The 16555-nt window shown below is 38.1% G+C and overlaps 1 protein-coding gene across 5 annotated transcripts; it reads right to left on the bottom strand.

Moving 5' to 3' along the window:
• Positions 1-996: 996 nt before the first annotated feature.
• STX16 (syntaxin 16) lies at positions 997-16122 on the bottom strand. 5 transcript variants are annotated; one of them, XM_082773213.1, is made up of 9 exons: positions 15902-16059; positions 13438-13481; positions 11984-12091; positions 10671-10811; positions 9978-10140; positions 9135-9226; positions 7833-7976; positions 7230-7310; positions 997-4942 (listed from the first exon to the last, which is right to left on the bottom strand). In XM_082773213.1, the coding sequence occupies exons 1-9, from the start codon at positions 15981-15983 to the stop codon at positions 4838-4840; spliced, it is 960 nt and encodes a 319-aa protein (XP_082629339.1). In that variant the 5' UTR covers positions 15984-16059; the 3' UTR covers positions 997-4837. The 5 variants fall into 5 exon arrangements, with proteins under 5 accessions (XP_082629339.1, XP_082629336.1, XP_082629338.1 ...); XM_082773210.1 differs by having other exon boundaries at positions 13438-13449; positions 15849-16059; XM_082773211.1 differs by lacking the exon at positions 997-4942 and adding an exon at positions 5106-5657 and having other exon boundaries at positions 13438-13449; positions 15849-16122.
• Between the last annotated feature and the right edge of the window lie 433 nt (positions 16123-16555).

Below are 16555 nucleotides of genomic sequence, written 5' to 3' on the forward strand. Positions count from 1 at the left end.
CTGAGGGAAGCGTGGTTTGCTTGTTTTGTGTTGGTTAACTAATAAGCACCCCATCACATTTTGCAGCTTGTTCTTCCACTTGTCATTTGGAAGCCACTAAATAATACACACAGACAGAGGAGTGGTGTCCCCCTTGCATCTGCAGGGAACCTGACACATAAGGACAAGCAACTCCCCTGCTAGGTCACAGAACGGCTCGGGTTGGAAGAGACCTTGAAGGCCACCGAGTTCCAAGCCGCTGCCATGGCAGCGATGCCACACACGAGGTCAGGTTGCCCAGGGCCTCATCCAGCCGTTCTTGAACACCTCCTGGGACGGGGCACCCACAGCTTCTCTGGGCAACCTGTTCCAGTGCATCCCCACCCTCTGAAACACGAGTTATCAGGTGATATTAATAGCCTTCTTTATTTGACCTGAGTTTCAGAAAACACACATAGATCATTTTAGTTTTCTACAATTCCACTGTTCATAGACAACAATGGAAAAAAGATGCTGCAACACTGCAGTGCACAGTGTGACATTCCTCGAGTCTTTCTGCCTCTTTAGTGAAGGTATTTGTACTAATTCCAGCCACCTCCATGTACAATTAAAATGCATGCAATTTTAATCGAGCTGGAACTCTTACTTGCCTCTCATAACTCCATTTAAGGATGGAAATGCTACATTTTGAAAGTGTAGAATCATACAGGGATAAAAATGGAAAAAGCCAAATTCTTTCCTTCATGAAGCTAAATATCAGAGAAAATGTGCTTCTAAAAACATTACAGAAACAGAGGAAAAAGCCAAAATACACTCTAAACTATAATATGAGCAGTCAGTTAAAGGAAACAGTTTTCCAAGCTCCAACTTTAATAGCAAATTTGTGTTTTAAATATAATGGGATTGTTATCCTTATATTTTAGAATTTGTCAAGCACCTCCTATTAATGTCAGGTCAGCAGGGAATCAGTACTCATTAATCTGCAGCTATGTGGAAAGTCTAAATATCAAAAAGGGAGTGCACTTCCATTTATAGTGGAAAAGAAAATGCAGATGCAAATAATGGAAGTACATCTAAGAAGAAAATACATATTAGGCTGAATTCCAGAAAAAAAAAAAAAAAAAAAGCTTTCTTAGAGTAAGTCTTACTTGGTCCCAGAAGGGACATTATGGAAACTTTATTGCCCAATACATTTAAAATTAGCTTAAATAAAAGATCTAACAAAATCTATTGCAGAGGTCAATCACGTGTCATCACAGACTGGACAGGATAACCCAATAAACAAGTTCAAACTCCAACACTTGATAACACTTCATGTAGAGATATGAAAGCCAACTTTTATGAGTCTCTTTACTGAGCCAAAGAACATAAGCTGTGTAGGGATTCACAATTATTCCATTACATACGGACAGTGAGCAAAATATGAAAGAGAATAATAGAATTATTATTTTTTGATCAAGACATTCAGAAAATTCCACCAGGTAAACTCTCTACCATTTAGTACAGCTTCTGCCATTCCTACTACTGCAAGATTCATAATACCGTACTGTCCCAATCTGTATTTTCCAAAGGAAACAAAGCAGTAGGAAACGCTCATCTAAATCTAGAACCTTCCATCATTAAGTTAGGGACAGCAGAGGGGTGTCCTAATCAAAGCAACAGAATGACTGGAAAAGTCAGTTCTATGATACAGAAACTGTACTTATTTTCCACTAATAGTAGTTGCAAACATTTCTACTCATGTGAGCCTCAATGGAAGTTGCAGCATGGCCCAATCTTCCATGGCCACTCCAATTGTTAATCCTCTAGAAGTTGCAAGTATTAATGGAATTCAGCCACTCAATATTACATATTCCACCATAATTAATATGCAAAAGCATAATAGATTCCTTGTTTTAATTAAGCTTATATGTAATGTTTCTTAAAAGAAAAATTCTTCCATTTTACTTTTCAGAGTTTCTGTAGAACACTCGCAATAGATATTAATTTACTGTTGCAGTGCTTGTAATACTGTCGTTTTCAGATATCCCTAGAATTAACTTCTACTAATAAGGAATAGCAGCTTCTTGTTGTATGCTTGCATACATTTTAATGGAGAAAGTTGGTACAAGCAAACAGCTTTATAAGTCATTCAGACCAAGTGGGGAACCACAGATTCTTGGGAGATGCTCTAGCAACATCGTGCAGTTCCCCGTGGCGTTCGGTAAGCAGTCAGGCAGAGGCTCAGTACAAGCTGAGAAGAATCCAGCAACCATGAAGAGGCCACAGTCCGCAGAACCCTGTGATGCACGCAGAGGTGATTACAGGGCTGGACAGAAGCAGTCACTTGGTTCAGGCAGCTTTTGCTCCTGTAACACCTGAGTAGGTAGCAGCCACTATTGAAGCCACGATTCTCCTCATATGCAGTGACTTTTTTGGGCACTGAGGCTACCCCTTCTGTAACACTCCATAGAAAGATACTCTTCCAAAGCATTGCATAAGGGTTTATGGTTTAGTTAATCAATAGTTTAGACTGAATTGTAATAAATTAGACATCCAAAGTGATTCAGAAGTCTAGAAGCTTGTTTTGCCTTTTTTTTTTTTTTTTTTTTTTTTTTTTTTTTTTTAATATTCAGCCTCAAATTCTAGCTCAAGTTACACAGGATAATTCGCATCAGAGTTCAACCTCTTGTGCAGTGCATATTAAGAAAGTGTGTTTCCTTTCACAGAATTTGTATAGGAAATACATAGCCATTTACCTTAGTGGAGTTAAAATATCACTGGCATTTTAATGGCAACTACAGGAGAAAAAAAAATCACTGTTTTGACAATATAAATTACATAGTGCTACATAAAGTTTAAAAAAAACCAGGTATTTCTTGTCACTGCTGCTTTTATTTAATTTCAAAAAAATTTATGAGACATTAACATCACAAATATTTGCTTCAGTTTATGCTATTTAAAAAAAAAAAGAGTAATTGACCAATAAGGTTGGAAGTGTTTTATTACTTCTCTGAATTCATTAGCCATGATAAAATGTCAAAAGCACCAGTCAAGACAGAAATAAATAACACGATCTCATGTTAGAAAGTTGCAAATACAGTATATTAAATTATAGCAATATGCTGCTTCACACCAACTGATGTAGACAGCACACTAGGGAGACAGTAGTTTTACTCATGATCATTGAAAAGATCTATTACCAGAACAGGGGAACTGCACGCCCACCTAAAAGCATCGTTCTTTCTTTTACGGATTTATTTTATGAATTTAACCAAGGGCCTGAACTGGCGGTTTTGGAAGTTCAACATCCCCTTTGTCTAGAGGTAACAGGAGTGGTACAAAGCTTTTCACAATAAGCCCAAAAGCCACAGCTTTCATTTCTTTCTAGTCTTTTCTTTCAGGCTCATTCCTGCACCGAGTCAGTGTAAACCCACATCTTAGGTCCTCCTTAGTACATGGCAGAGACAAGTTCAGTGCAGGTAGAGGAATCCTGTCTCACATGTGCAACATTAAAATCGTAATATTATTAAACTGCACTTCAGGGGATTTGAGCAGAACATCTATGCAGCTTTATGGGGAGCACGGCATCAGTCAGAAATGAAGGAAATATAACTTACAGTCTCTTTGGGGAAAAGTACATACAGAAAAGCCATATTAAAAATATTAAGGCAAGGCCTTTACAATTGCACACCACTTCAGGCCTGAATTAAAACATGAATACTCTATTACTTAGATGTTTCTCTAATTTTGCTTTTATGGCCTACAGCAAAAGTTTTCCACTGCAAAAAAAAAATAGTGGAAAAAAGGAAAATTCTCTACTGAAGGCCTAGTACATGTCACTTGTATGACATCTATCATGGTCAATAAAAGACCATAAACACGTCCTTTTCTAGGCAGGCATTTGAAAAAAATAATCTTCTGTCAGGGGAAAATGGATGTAATGTATACTGTAGTGAAATCACTTTTATATAAAAAACTAACATTTGGACAGATGCACTGTAAAATAAACATCTTACACAACAACTAAAGTATGAAACATCCAAGACCACTATAGCAGGCCAGATTGTGTAGAAAGCCAAATGGAGAATCTCTACTTTTTAGTTTTAACTTCATCACATCTTTAGTGTAATGGTTGTACTTTAAAAAAAAAATGTACATGTATATACAATGATCATTCTATAGTGAGGGAAAACATTCCCATGATTACTCAAGCTCAGAAAAAAAAAAAAAAAAGTAATTGTGTTAAATTATGCCAGTGATTAAATCATATTATTTACAAGATTATATAGCTTTCTGATTCTTAGTGATGATGCAATATCTAAATTAAGATCAGAGGGATTGGATTAGGTTCTGGTTGTTAAACGCTTTCTTTTTCACCTAATTCCTTGGAGTCTGAGTCTGGAAGAAAAGAAATTAAGTCAAACATTTTTGTGCCTCAACATATTTTACATCTAGATCAATTTCTGTTATCTAGTCCCATGACTCGGTAACACGGTTTAAATTTGAAGCCTATAACAATTGCAACATAATACAGAAGACAATGCATTATTGTTCACAGTAACAAAGGAATTACTGTACTCACTGGTAAACTTCAATTTTGTAAGTATTTAAGTAACGTGTTTCCAAATACCCCTGGACAAAGAACCAAATTATCCATTTGGAACCATCAAATTTCCGGACTTTTTTTTTTTTTTTTAAACAAACACTTCACCAGTTGCCAAACTTGTACTCTGAAGAATTCTACAGAAACATTGCACAGACTTTGTACCACAAGGGCTTATACATTCAAAGGCAGCTTTCTGGAGTGCAGATCCATCCATTCACATTGGGGAAAAAAGTTCACATAAACTCCAAAAATAAGAAAATTAAGTGAAACCTAGTGTGACTTTACACCAATAAGAACAACAATAAGGACAATTACTATAACAAACAAAATTAAAATAACAAGCATCTTCCGATTCTTCTTTTGATATTGCTCTGCCTATAGAAACAGAAAAGAAAGAGTTAATACTTAGATTTCTGCAAAGCTCTAAGTATGGACTCTTGTTTAATATAATTAAGTACGTGTACCTCATTTTCTTTGGTAATTTGACTTTTCATATACAGTATATTGCAAGCAACTCCCACAAAATAACTCTAGTCCAAAGACTTGAGTGAAAACAAACATACACTGAAGTCACATTTATCCATATTAAATAAGAGACTATAAAGAACGCATCCTCATGTTGGTTATGCAACCTTACTGTGAATTCTTCTCAGCAGTCCTCGAGAAGGTCCTATGCCTCCACAGGACATGTGAGCTATACAGAAGAATGATATAATTTGCAAGAACTCTTAGCTATGAGGACTGTGGAAACAAAAATCAAGCAACAAGGTATGCAAAAGTCTGAACAGTAAAAATTGGCAAGATGTTTTAAGTCATTTCGCCAACAGAGCATTTCTATATTATAGCTGGAGGACATTAAAATTCACAATACTTCATTTTAATAGGCATTTTGGTTGTACCTGATTCAGCTGTGCATTTTCATTTAATTTCAATTAGAACTGAAAGCTTTCATTTTGTTTTGGTTCTCAGTTTTCTGCTTCATTCCTTCTTTCTTCTAACCACCTTTTCTCATCCCTTTCCTCTTTTTCCCAGGGGAATTAAAACGTGGAGAAAACTCTCCAAAAGTCAAATGAAAGTCTCCTAATAGAAACTAAACAAAACAAAACTTGCATTTAATTCCTTTTTAATTAATAAACCTTTATAATTTTAAAGGGAAAAGATATTAATTCTTTTCCTTTATAGCCCTTGTAAAAAAAATATTTTCATCAGATCTTATAAGGTGGAATTTTTGACTTGAAACTATGTAATACACAATCACTGCAGTTATTTTACTTAATCGGGCTTTAAGTATCACAAAGCCTGACAAAGTATCACTACTGATCCCCGTTTTCCAGTTGAAGCAGAAATTAGTAATTAGTGATTCATAACACCAGACTTCTGGAATGAATTAATGAAATTAATTCATTAATTCAGCACTAGAAAATATAAATATATAAATATAAAAATAGAAAAGCACTTTTCTATGAAAGTGCTATCTAGGTAGTTTACAGTAATTATGCCAATTAAAACAGAAAACTGACATTTATTAAATCGGAATAGGGTTAACAACAGTACTAAAAACAGCAGGGTATCTGTATTTTATATTACTATTCAGACATGTATGTTTTCCTTGATAGGTGAAAAAATTTTTATGCTGTACTGAAAACACCTGATCTCCAGTATATATATTGCATCAGAAATCCATTGTCTCATCAGCATTCCAAGCACGGGTTTGCTGACAATTCATTAACTACCACCAGATAAGAAATAGCATTGATTTCACCTGATTCATTTACTTCCAGTTCAGTTTGTGCAAATTGCTTGCAATTACTTTAAGCCTTGTTTGCCAATCGTCAATGCCTTACTTTAGCAACCCCCATTTTACTTTTTACATATAAAAAGAATAAACATAGAACTAATTTATTTTGCTTTTCCTCAAGTGACAGTTTTTCCTGTGTATATTTTACAAGTCTGCCACAATATAAAGTTGAATGTGTAGCAGTAAGATGTCCGCATTTCCAACACAAACTGTTCTACTTAGAAGTTTTTACATAAATCTCCCATTCTAATTTTTCCAGTAATGGGATGACTGGACTGAGCTGACAAGTCAGAACTTAGCTTAAAATCAGAACAAAACAAAAAAGCCAGGAAAACAACCACAGAAATCTGTGTTCTTCTGCCAACTGAAACTTTTCAGATGTTCATAGTAAGCATTTAAAAGCAAAAGGCTGCACTTAACTTCTAACAAATGTCACATGGTAAAAGAAAACATTTTTTCTTCTTGCTGCTCATGCTATTGAGATAACATTTTCAAACTTTAATACATTAACTGAGTGACTGAAACCTAATAGCAAGGTACCCAATATCTAGTCCCCTTTCAGAAGTGCTAAGCTCTCAGAACAGTGCAGTGAGAAGAAGTTGTAGATACATTCCACCAGGTCAGCAACATAAAGACTAAAGCACACTGCCTGGATGCCCAGAAAACTATTTGACATTAATAAGCATGATGTTAACAGAAGTTACATGGAAAGTTCCTACTGCAGTACAGTAGGGCATATCGTACTGTACAGCAATCACCTCTGTCAGGGATTACGTATAAATGAAAAGTGACCGAATAACATAATGGCTATTTAATGAAAGATAATTAGATATGCAAAACAGCTTAAATATTCTGTCAGCTTACCTTATGTAGCTGTTTTAAACCCTCTTCAGTTTTGATACATGACTGTTCAACGTTGTAGTCAATTCTATCTAGAACTGTTCCCTAAACGAAATGGAGGGAGAGAATGAGCACCAAGTTAAACCTAAACAAACTTCATGGAAAAAAAAAAAAATCATTGTGAGCGGCAGGGTAATAATGCTCACAGCAAGCAGCCTGAAACATTCATAGTTTACATAGTTCATTAGAAGACCTAGTTGGGACTTCTCTAGAGGACCTCCTTGCTTAATGCCTAACTGAACCGCTCTGTCACAATCTCACATCGCAACCTGTAATTGCCATAATCCTCGCTCAGGTACTTTTGAGTGACATATTTAACCTAAGCTGAATTTCTGGAAGAAATAACTAACAGAACTCTGTAACTAATAGAACACATGTAGAATGAACAGATGAGTGATTACTTTTTCCTCATTAATTCAACTTCTTACACATTTCAAGCAGAAGAAACTTCGCCTGAATTAATGTGTTTGGAGTACATGAAAACATGATATTACAAAGGAAGAGTCTAGAAACCTTAACACTGCATGGAATCACCCATCTCTTGCTAACATTGTGGTGTTGAGGTACCTGTTCTACTATCATTGCTCCCAGGTCCCTAAATATTTCATTGAGATCGGAGATTGACTGTACAATCTGACGGATTTCTCTTTCCCGCTCTTCCACCAGTAATGTGTTCTGCTCCACCAATGCTAGCTGGTCATCTGTAAAACCCTGTTGAAATAAAAGATTCGTGGTTTTTAGGTGTTCTAGAGTGAAAACTCTAGAAAAAATTACAGCAATTACATGACTCAATAACGCAACGCTCCTTTTGGTATTTCAATGATAGACAACTATTCAAGAAAAATCTTACTGTATTCATAAACCGTTTTAGGTCTGCTAATAGTCTTAGCATAGAAAATTTAAGTCTTGCATCCTGCCTAATCACACAAACAACTTGTTTTAAAATAAGATCTGTCCTAAAACAATGTATTTTATTGATCTACAAAACACAGGTAGGTGTCCTGTAGTTACGGCACATCTACTGATTGATCAGCATTACATGAAGTCCCAGAATGTCAATGACCATTAACACGTTTAAAGACATGCAGCAATTCTGATTTTTTTTTTCTTTTACATTATAAAAGATATTGCTGTTTGTCTCCCAAGGCCATTTACAACTGCACACTATCCTCCTCTTCTGTGTCCTCATCACTCTTATTTAGAGACCATGTGAAAAGCCTCTTATACACTAGATTAGCTAGATAAGTGTTGCCTTTCTCCATAATTTTTCAGTTGAAAAGCACGCATTACAGATATGAGTATTTTGCTGCACTATTGGATGGGACATGACAGAACAAATTCCAACATTGCTTAGAAATGCAGTATACTCAAACTCCACAACAAAATAAAACTGAGGGTGCCTGATACTACCGTTCAACATAAGTGCACAGAAACAAATCCTTACTCTGTTACTTGCAACAATTTGTAATACTGAAAATCTTCAGTTAAGCTTTAAATTCACTTTACAGAGTGCCACCTTCCACCAAAACTCAGCATCACACCAACACAATTCTCTAATAATTACTCGTGTATGGCAAAAAGGTAGGGTGACAAAGGACTGCACTGTATTTACAGACCTTCTAGGCCCTGTCAGTCATACAAGGAGCATTCAGTAGCTGCACTGAGTTCCCTCACACTGCAACACTGAGGCTGATGGCACACTTGTCTAACATCAAGAGCAATACTCATTAGGAAAATGCATCACAAATCTGCAGAAACAGAATTTCCATGTAGTTTGGTACTCAGAGTGTACCATTTTGACATTTTCATACTAAAAGTAAATTAAGAAGTTTTTTTGTACTGAATTTGTATGATAATATCTTAACTTACTCTGTCATAAAGCGTATCATCCTCTCCATCATCCATCAGTGGAACTGAGGTGTCAAAGAAGTGTTTGGATCTTTCCTCTCTATTCTTCATGCCTGTGAAAGACAAACTGTGTTGCAGCACATTGTTTACACACACTGATGTCATTCAGATTTCCTAGCACTTTTGAAAAGTGTGTGCAGGAAGGAGAGTATTTTCCAACTGCTTTTGGAGGAAACATGATAAATATGGGATCTATCTAAAATCTACCTGATAAATGACAAGGAACGTCTAAATTCGAATTGTCACATAGGCTGACTATTTAACAAAGCGTAACAAATTCTAGCACACTTACAAAACACTGATTAAGCCAGTAGTTTTAAGTCATTTCATTCCATGAAGTTAAAAAGATTTTGAGTAAGCTAAGAGCCTTAAAGTGTGATCACTGGGCTGTTTTCTAACAGATTCTCTCAGGAACATCCCTCTTCTAAATTGTGATCCTCAGTTCCACCTACACTTCCAGGGCAGGAAGGAATTGAAGTATTACATCTGAAGAAGATTTTTATTATTTTTTTTTTTAATAAATCAGCTTACTTTACTTTGCCAAAAATAGAATTGAACACAATGTTAGACTTTAAATAGGATATTCCATTCTTAATCTGTTTACTGATGCACAATTTTAATTTATCACAGACCATCTTGTAAAGTTTAATATATCATAAACTCCCAATCTAATATAATCCTGGTGGTCCTGTTAACCATCACTAACCAAACTTTTCTGTACCTTCCCCAACAAGAAAGTAAGTACACCTTAATTAGTGCTTTGCACAGAAAGTACCCATGCATTACAGTATCTCTTATGCTTACGTTTGAGATAGTCAGACTGTGCATGCCTGAAGTTGGTGGATAGGTCCTGAAGGGACTGTGCTAGGGAAGACACTACATTCCTGAGAACACGTGCTTCTTGTTCTGTACAACTACGTGACTTGCTCTGCAAGACCTGGACTGCTCTCTGACACCTGTGAAATAACTGAAAAAACAATTCCATTAGTATAAAAAAAGATACAGCAACACACGTGCTTTAAATATCACATTGCCAAGTTCAAAAGACTAACACTTTTGACCTCTAGAATTTTAAAATGAATTTCTTATTGCCCAGTGCAATGTTTAAAAAGGCATGGAAATACAGAAAATAGATTAACAACCTAAATCTAACAGGATGGAGTTACAGAGGCACTTCTGATCAAAGGCATTTTCTTCATCATAACTGTTTGGACTGGAAGTCATATAATACATGTGTGGATTTCTGTGAGGTAACTGTAAACGTGATTTAATCAAGTCTTCCAATCCCATTCCAAGATAGAAAAGCAAACAAGCAATTGACTCATTGAAAAGTTCACTGAGATGGTAAGTGCAGTACCTAGCATAAGAGCCCAGGACTTCTGGCTCACTCTAATAGTGACAAGAGAAGAAATGCTTTATCCCAAAGAAACTGCTGCCTTATTGTGATATGCATTACAGATATGTCGTTGTTGATTCAGAAACAAAAGCGGTCTGTACCTGTGTGATCTCTTGGGTTGTTATTTCTATTGCACGTTCTTCTTCACTGCTGTCATCCAGTGTTGGTCTGTTTAGATGTTTATCATGAAGACTGGCTAATTCTTTCATCTTCTGTTTAACCCTGGCAATATCATACTGAATCTAAAACAGCAAACCCAACAATAAGGAAAGGGAAGTGACTAATATTTCAGGGAAAGGGTTCAGACAAATGCTACACAAAAATAATGAAACAAATCTTTAACAAAAAGCAGACCAAAGATCATTAAAAAAGACATAAAAAGCTGTCTTAGTAACTGAAAACACAAGAGTATGAGTTTGCTATTTTTAAACCTCCTCTTGTTAATCTAAGAGAAGACGGCTGTTTTCAGATATTCTCCATTAAAGCGGAGTTAATATATTTATCATTATATAATTTAGTAAGAAAGATTTAACCAACTTCCAAAAACAAAAATGAAAATCCAGGTTACACCTTCAACTCTGTCAAACATGCTACAGACTAAACTTTACAGCTTAACTTAAATTACTTGCTTTCAAACTAGACACTACAATAGATCTGTAAGGACGATTACTGTCCTAGTAAAAAAAAGGAGACTGATCACCTTTCTGAACACACAAACTGATGAGCTGACCTGTTTGAGATTTTAAAAGGATTTTCTGAAAGTCAAGAAGAACTTCACACTCCAAATGCTGGAAAAGGCTCTTAATTGGATGCCTCCAGATCATTCCCTCATATTTGTCCAAATATTTCTGTAACTTGCAGCTCATGTGCTACACACGCAGGAAAACCTCTCCTGCTAAGATACTAACGCTTCTTGTTTTCAAATAGTAAAGTGAAAATCTATGTAACTGGATTCCTCAGTGGGTTCAAAAAACGACTAAAGAATATGCTGAAATTTTTGTACCCTCCTTTCTGTGTTTGTATCTGAGAAGAACTTTGCTTTGCTGAGAGCTTAAGGACTTCCCCAAAGTCTCAAGTCTAAGTGCTCAGATACAGCACGACTACTCTAATGGCCCAGGTATACACAGTGCCAATACTGGGCTCCTGTTGATGATACAAATCTAGTCCTCTGCCATCTCTGCTCCTAGACAATCTCCCTTTATTTCACTTGCAATATATCTTTCAAAACAATAAATCACAGCTCACCTGATATTTTCTCTAAACAGGGGTGTCAGAAGTTAGAAAAAGTGCTTGCTTTAATCTTTCTTCTAAAACCACTTCTATCATAAAAGTTACAGCATTGGCAACGCAGCAGACAACACAAACAAACTCCTACATGAGAAAAAGTCAGGACTGCATTCGCCATTCAACTTACTTCGTCTGCTCCATCCACCCATTTGGGAGGTAAGCGTTTCGTTACTCCAATTGCTGCCTCAGGATCTAGACTTATTCCTGATACCAGTGCCATACGATCATCAGCAAGCTACAAAATATACAAGAAATATCCTTAAAAAGAAACATCAAATCAACTTTACTCACACTAGATGCAAATCCTTGACAAAAATAAATACTTGTCTGCCTTCCCTTCCCATTAAAACCTCAAAAATGTTTGCACACGATGCAAGTATAATCATGCTCCAATTTTTCTAATGAGCTCTCCCATATACTAATGATCTATATTCTCCCACTTCCTACAGGATATGAAAGTTAGGGTAAATTCTTAACAGATTTTCAAGTAGAAGAGATGTTATTGCAGTAAGAATTCGAGTAATTCTTGTACTGGTACATTCATATTAGGAAGTGATTCACAGCCAACAGAACCCTACCAATGGTTTAGCATGGTTCATATTGGGCCAGACAAGTCTGACGATCTCATTTTGGAAAATCTCCAAATAAAGATGTTTTACATGTCCAAGAAGTAAACTTGCAGGAAAACGGGTGGAATAATTCTCAGAAAGATCCAGGGACTGTCAGAGAGTAAAATAAAACAAGGTGCCAGCCAGCTTTCACACCGCTTTCCATTGATTCATAGCAGTGTTGGGGACGGGGAAAAGGTGAAGAAAAAAAAAAAAAAAGAGTAAAAGAAACCTAAAATCGCAATTAATAGTAGTCTTAATTTTGAGTAACTCTGGTGCCACAACATTTAGTGCTGAGGCCATATCTGCTCAGTCATCTTCCTCCTCTGAGGGGAAAGCAGGAAAATGGATAGTATAGATTTTTTTTTTTCATGTTGTCAGTTGAAGCAAGCTTTGTAACTCCAGAGATTAGATGTCTTCATTTATCGGAGACAGAAAAAGGTGTCAACATAAATGACACCTCTTAAGACATACCCAATTACTTCACTGTTTGTTCTCAGGGAAAGATTTCACACAAAAACTCTTCCTAGTTCTCTCAGATTTCTACTTTTCCCGTATCAGACTTGAAATCTCTGCAGTCCCCCACCCCTTTTAGAAACCAACATTTATTCCTTCCTTAACAATGCTCTCTTGAAAGCCTGTTGTTTTTTTTTATCCCTGGCATTGTTTCCTGACCAAAGTTTACATAATTTATGCATAGCATAAAATATTGTCAATAGTTTCACTGTACTGTGTCCCATATGCATACAATAAGTCAGACTAGTTTATACATATATATAATACATATAAATACTATAGCATTATTTCACAAAACGCTCCTCTTCTCTATGCAGCCTCATCCTTCTACCATATATGAAGACACCCCATCCTGTATCAAGAGATTTAATGAACTTGCAGAATAAGGAAAGGGACATGTTAGCTCAGTTATGTATGCTTGATGCACCATGACAAAATAAAATGTGAAAAACAATACCTCATCCAACTCCTGAAGCAATTTGTGGATCCCATCAGCCCCATCCAGTTAGAGACAGCAAAAAAATAAAAGAAAAAAAAAAAGAGACATAGGACAGATATAGTATTTTCTCAACTGACGATATCCTAGGCTTTTTATTTATTAAACATGATTGTTTACAAAGAACAAAACAAATTGACTGAAAACACTATTCAATAGAAGTTCAGTATCATGATATATTTGAGTAAGCATTTTGCTTGGTGTACAACCTTTTTGTATTTCAGCTGCTTGATTAACAAAGAGAACGTAAGAGATCAGGTTAAGAACCCGCTTGATTTCCACACTAGCTGCACAGTGAAGTATCTACGTACTAAAATTTCAAATTGAAAATCTGCAATATACTGAAGCATGACAGCAAGGGTAATTGACTGTAGTATTTAACATCCACTGCTGATTTAGGTTTGACTCTGATTGGAGGATCCACATACAGACTTCATTAGGACATTTATTGGTAAGCGTCCCAGTTATCACAGGTTAAAACAGACAGCAAATGACGAAAAGCGAAAGCACACACAGTTTCTGCTCATTCATGTATGAACTTCAGTTATGCTCTAGTTTCAGATACCGTTAGTTTTATGTGCATCCCCAAAACCCCCAAAGACTAGCATCTGCACCTTTGTAACTCATCAGTCCTTGTAGCACAGGGGCTGTGTGTGAGCACTGAGATCTAAAACAAGGACAAAGTACTTGAGGTTTAACAAAGCAGCCGGCTTCAATCAATGGCCTCTTTTATCCTATACCAAGATCTTGAAATATTACCATATTGTCAAGAATGCTATTTTGATTATCTGAGTTTAAGGAGTTGTTGACTGTCAGCATGAGAATGCATCTTCCAGGGCAGACAGCAGTTTCTGACATACAGCTCTCATAATACAAGACTTTTCAGGAGAAGCCTAGAGAATGAATGAAGCTAAGTCAAAGCACTATGCGCCAGAATTAGCAACATTGCTGTGTACACAGGGACTCTGCTCTGGAAATAACACCCAAAAGAAAAAGTAACTAGCTAACAGTGATAAGCACCTTGGAAACACAAAGGTGAAGAGCTCACAGTACCACCTTTACACTTCTTGCCATGCTTGTAGCAGGGAGCTGCTACAAACTTCTGTCCACCAGAACATGGCTGAGCCACTGACTCATCTGCTTGACAAGGCCCTAACAATTTCCAAACACTTCACTTTGGTTACATTTGAATGAGCATCCTAGAAAATGCTTCAGTTCATATCAACAAAGACTGTAAATAAACATCTTACACAAGTGCTAAGTGTTACTGCACTCGCTGTTGAGTAAAAGTAGTTTCGCTGCTCAGCAGCCTGTAGGCAAGTTCAAGCATCTCTTTCCATGTAGAATCGAAAATTTCAAGGATCAAAAAAATGATATTGGCAAGAAAAATTACTGAGAACCAAATGCAATGCCCAATGAAGCACACGTAATACATATCACTACTCATATTTCCTGCTCTGTAAATGCAACTGTATGTATAGCTTGTATAGAAACAGGTGTAATACAATTAAAAATGAACGAAACGTTCAATGGCAACTAATCAGTTGAAATAAGTTTTGCAGCATGAAGCACTGCTTTTACTAAAAAAATGCTTTAATGGGAAGATGGGAGTGCCAACAGATATTTACTGGAGGCTATTACAGATGGTAAGTTTGAGGAACCAGCTTTAAAAGCCAGTAAAGCTGAGCTGCCAGGCTGTTTCATTACTACAATCAACAGTGTTCAAATACCCTTCAAATTGCTCTAAGGAAACTGCTTGTTTATAAACACCTTTTTGTACTTATTTTGTAAAGAATTATTTCAATAATTCTGAACCTTTCAAAGCAACCTTTAACTTTTAAGATTTCCATCCCAGTGTGACCAGCTCAAAACTTAGACAAAGCCACATGAAGTGTCACAGAACAAACAGCTTTCTGAGGTTTCTGTTCAGAGGGATCACACTAGAACCTACTGACACCCCCCTGTCACAGAGGAGATGACTTTGGGTATTACTTGCATTTGGGGAAACAACAGACATTGGAACAAACTATGGGAAAAGTCAAGCAACAAGAGGGACAGTCTACAGTACTGCATTGGACGGTGCCCACACTGCAGCGGATAGAAGAGCTCTGCTCTGTGAAACAAGTCAGTTTTCTTTCCCCACTGGGGAGACAGCAGGAAAAAAAAAATAAGCAATGGACAAAAACCTCATGGCAACACCGCCGTGAAGGTATTTGGATTAAGCGCAGAGCCAGGCCTCTTCTATTCGCCTTTTGGGGCAGGGGAGGGGAAGGGAGGGGAGGGGAGCAGCACCGGGGGCTCGGTGGGGGTGTGGGGAGCGGGGACCCGGCTCGGCTCAGCACGGAACGGTAGGATGAAGGGAGGAGACTCACCGCAGCAGCCATGCTACGTGAACTCAGAGGGCTGGAGGAGCCGTAACTACTCACTTGCTCGGCCAGCAGCTGCCGGCTCTGCACCGCCTTGTTCCGCAACAACAAGAACGCGTCCGTCAGGCGCCGGGTGGCCATGGTGGCCTCCCGAGCCGGCGCACCCCCCCCACCCCTCCCTTACCCTCCCCTCCAGCCCCGGGGCCGCTCGGCGCCTCACCGCCGGGCCCTCGGCCCCGGCCCAGCCCCTCAGAGGGCCCGGGGAGAGGCCCCCGGCACCGGGCGCCGCCGGCCGCTGGCCGCGGCCATGCCCCCGGATCCGCCGGCAGGAGCCCGGCCCGCTTCCGCGATGTGCAGCGCCCGCCGCCCTCCGCCCCGCTCCGCCCGGGCCCGCAGGCCGCAGCAGCAAGGTTCCGGCTCCCTGCCGGCTCCCCACACAGGGGAAAGGAGCAGAAAAAGCAGAAAGCCTCTCAATGAGCCCAAACAGCTGGGAAGTGACCCCTCGCACACGGCTGACGCCACCCCAAAAACCTATGGTGGGGGTGGTGAGGGGTGTTAGTGCCTTGTGGTGCTCGCCCTCTCAAACGGCAGCAACCATCTTTCCACACCTGTCACCAGGTTCCCTGGGTGGTGACAGAAAATGTCTCAGCATAAAGACCTAACGTTTCCAGAGAGTTTCCAGTTAACTTTGTACATTTGCTGCTTCTCACTGC

The sequence above is a fragment of the Aythya marila genome (genome assembly GCF_965140915.1).
Source record: "Aythya marila genome assembly, chromosome: 16".
Lineage (NCBI taxonomy): Eukaryota > Metazoa > Chordata > Aves > Anseriformes > Anatidae > Aythya > Aythya marila.

Coding starts and splice junctions, on each gene's coding strand:
- STX16 (XM_082773210.1), bottom strand. CDS start 15,983: ATGGCCACCCGGCGCCTGACGGACGCGTTCTTGTTGTTGCGGAACAAG. Junction 10,141..10,670: donor CAACCCAAGAGATCACACAG/GTACAGACCGCT, acceptor TTGTTTTTTCAG/TTATTTCACAGGTGTCAGAG. Junction 9,227..9,977: donor ACAGTCTGACTATCTCAAAC/GTAAGCATAAGA, acceptor TGTCTTTCACAG/GCATGAAGAATAGAGAGGAA.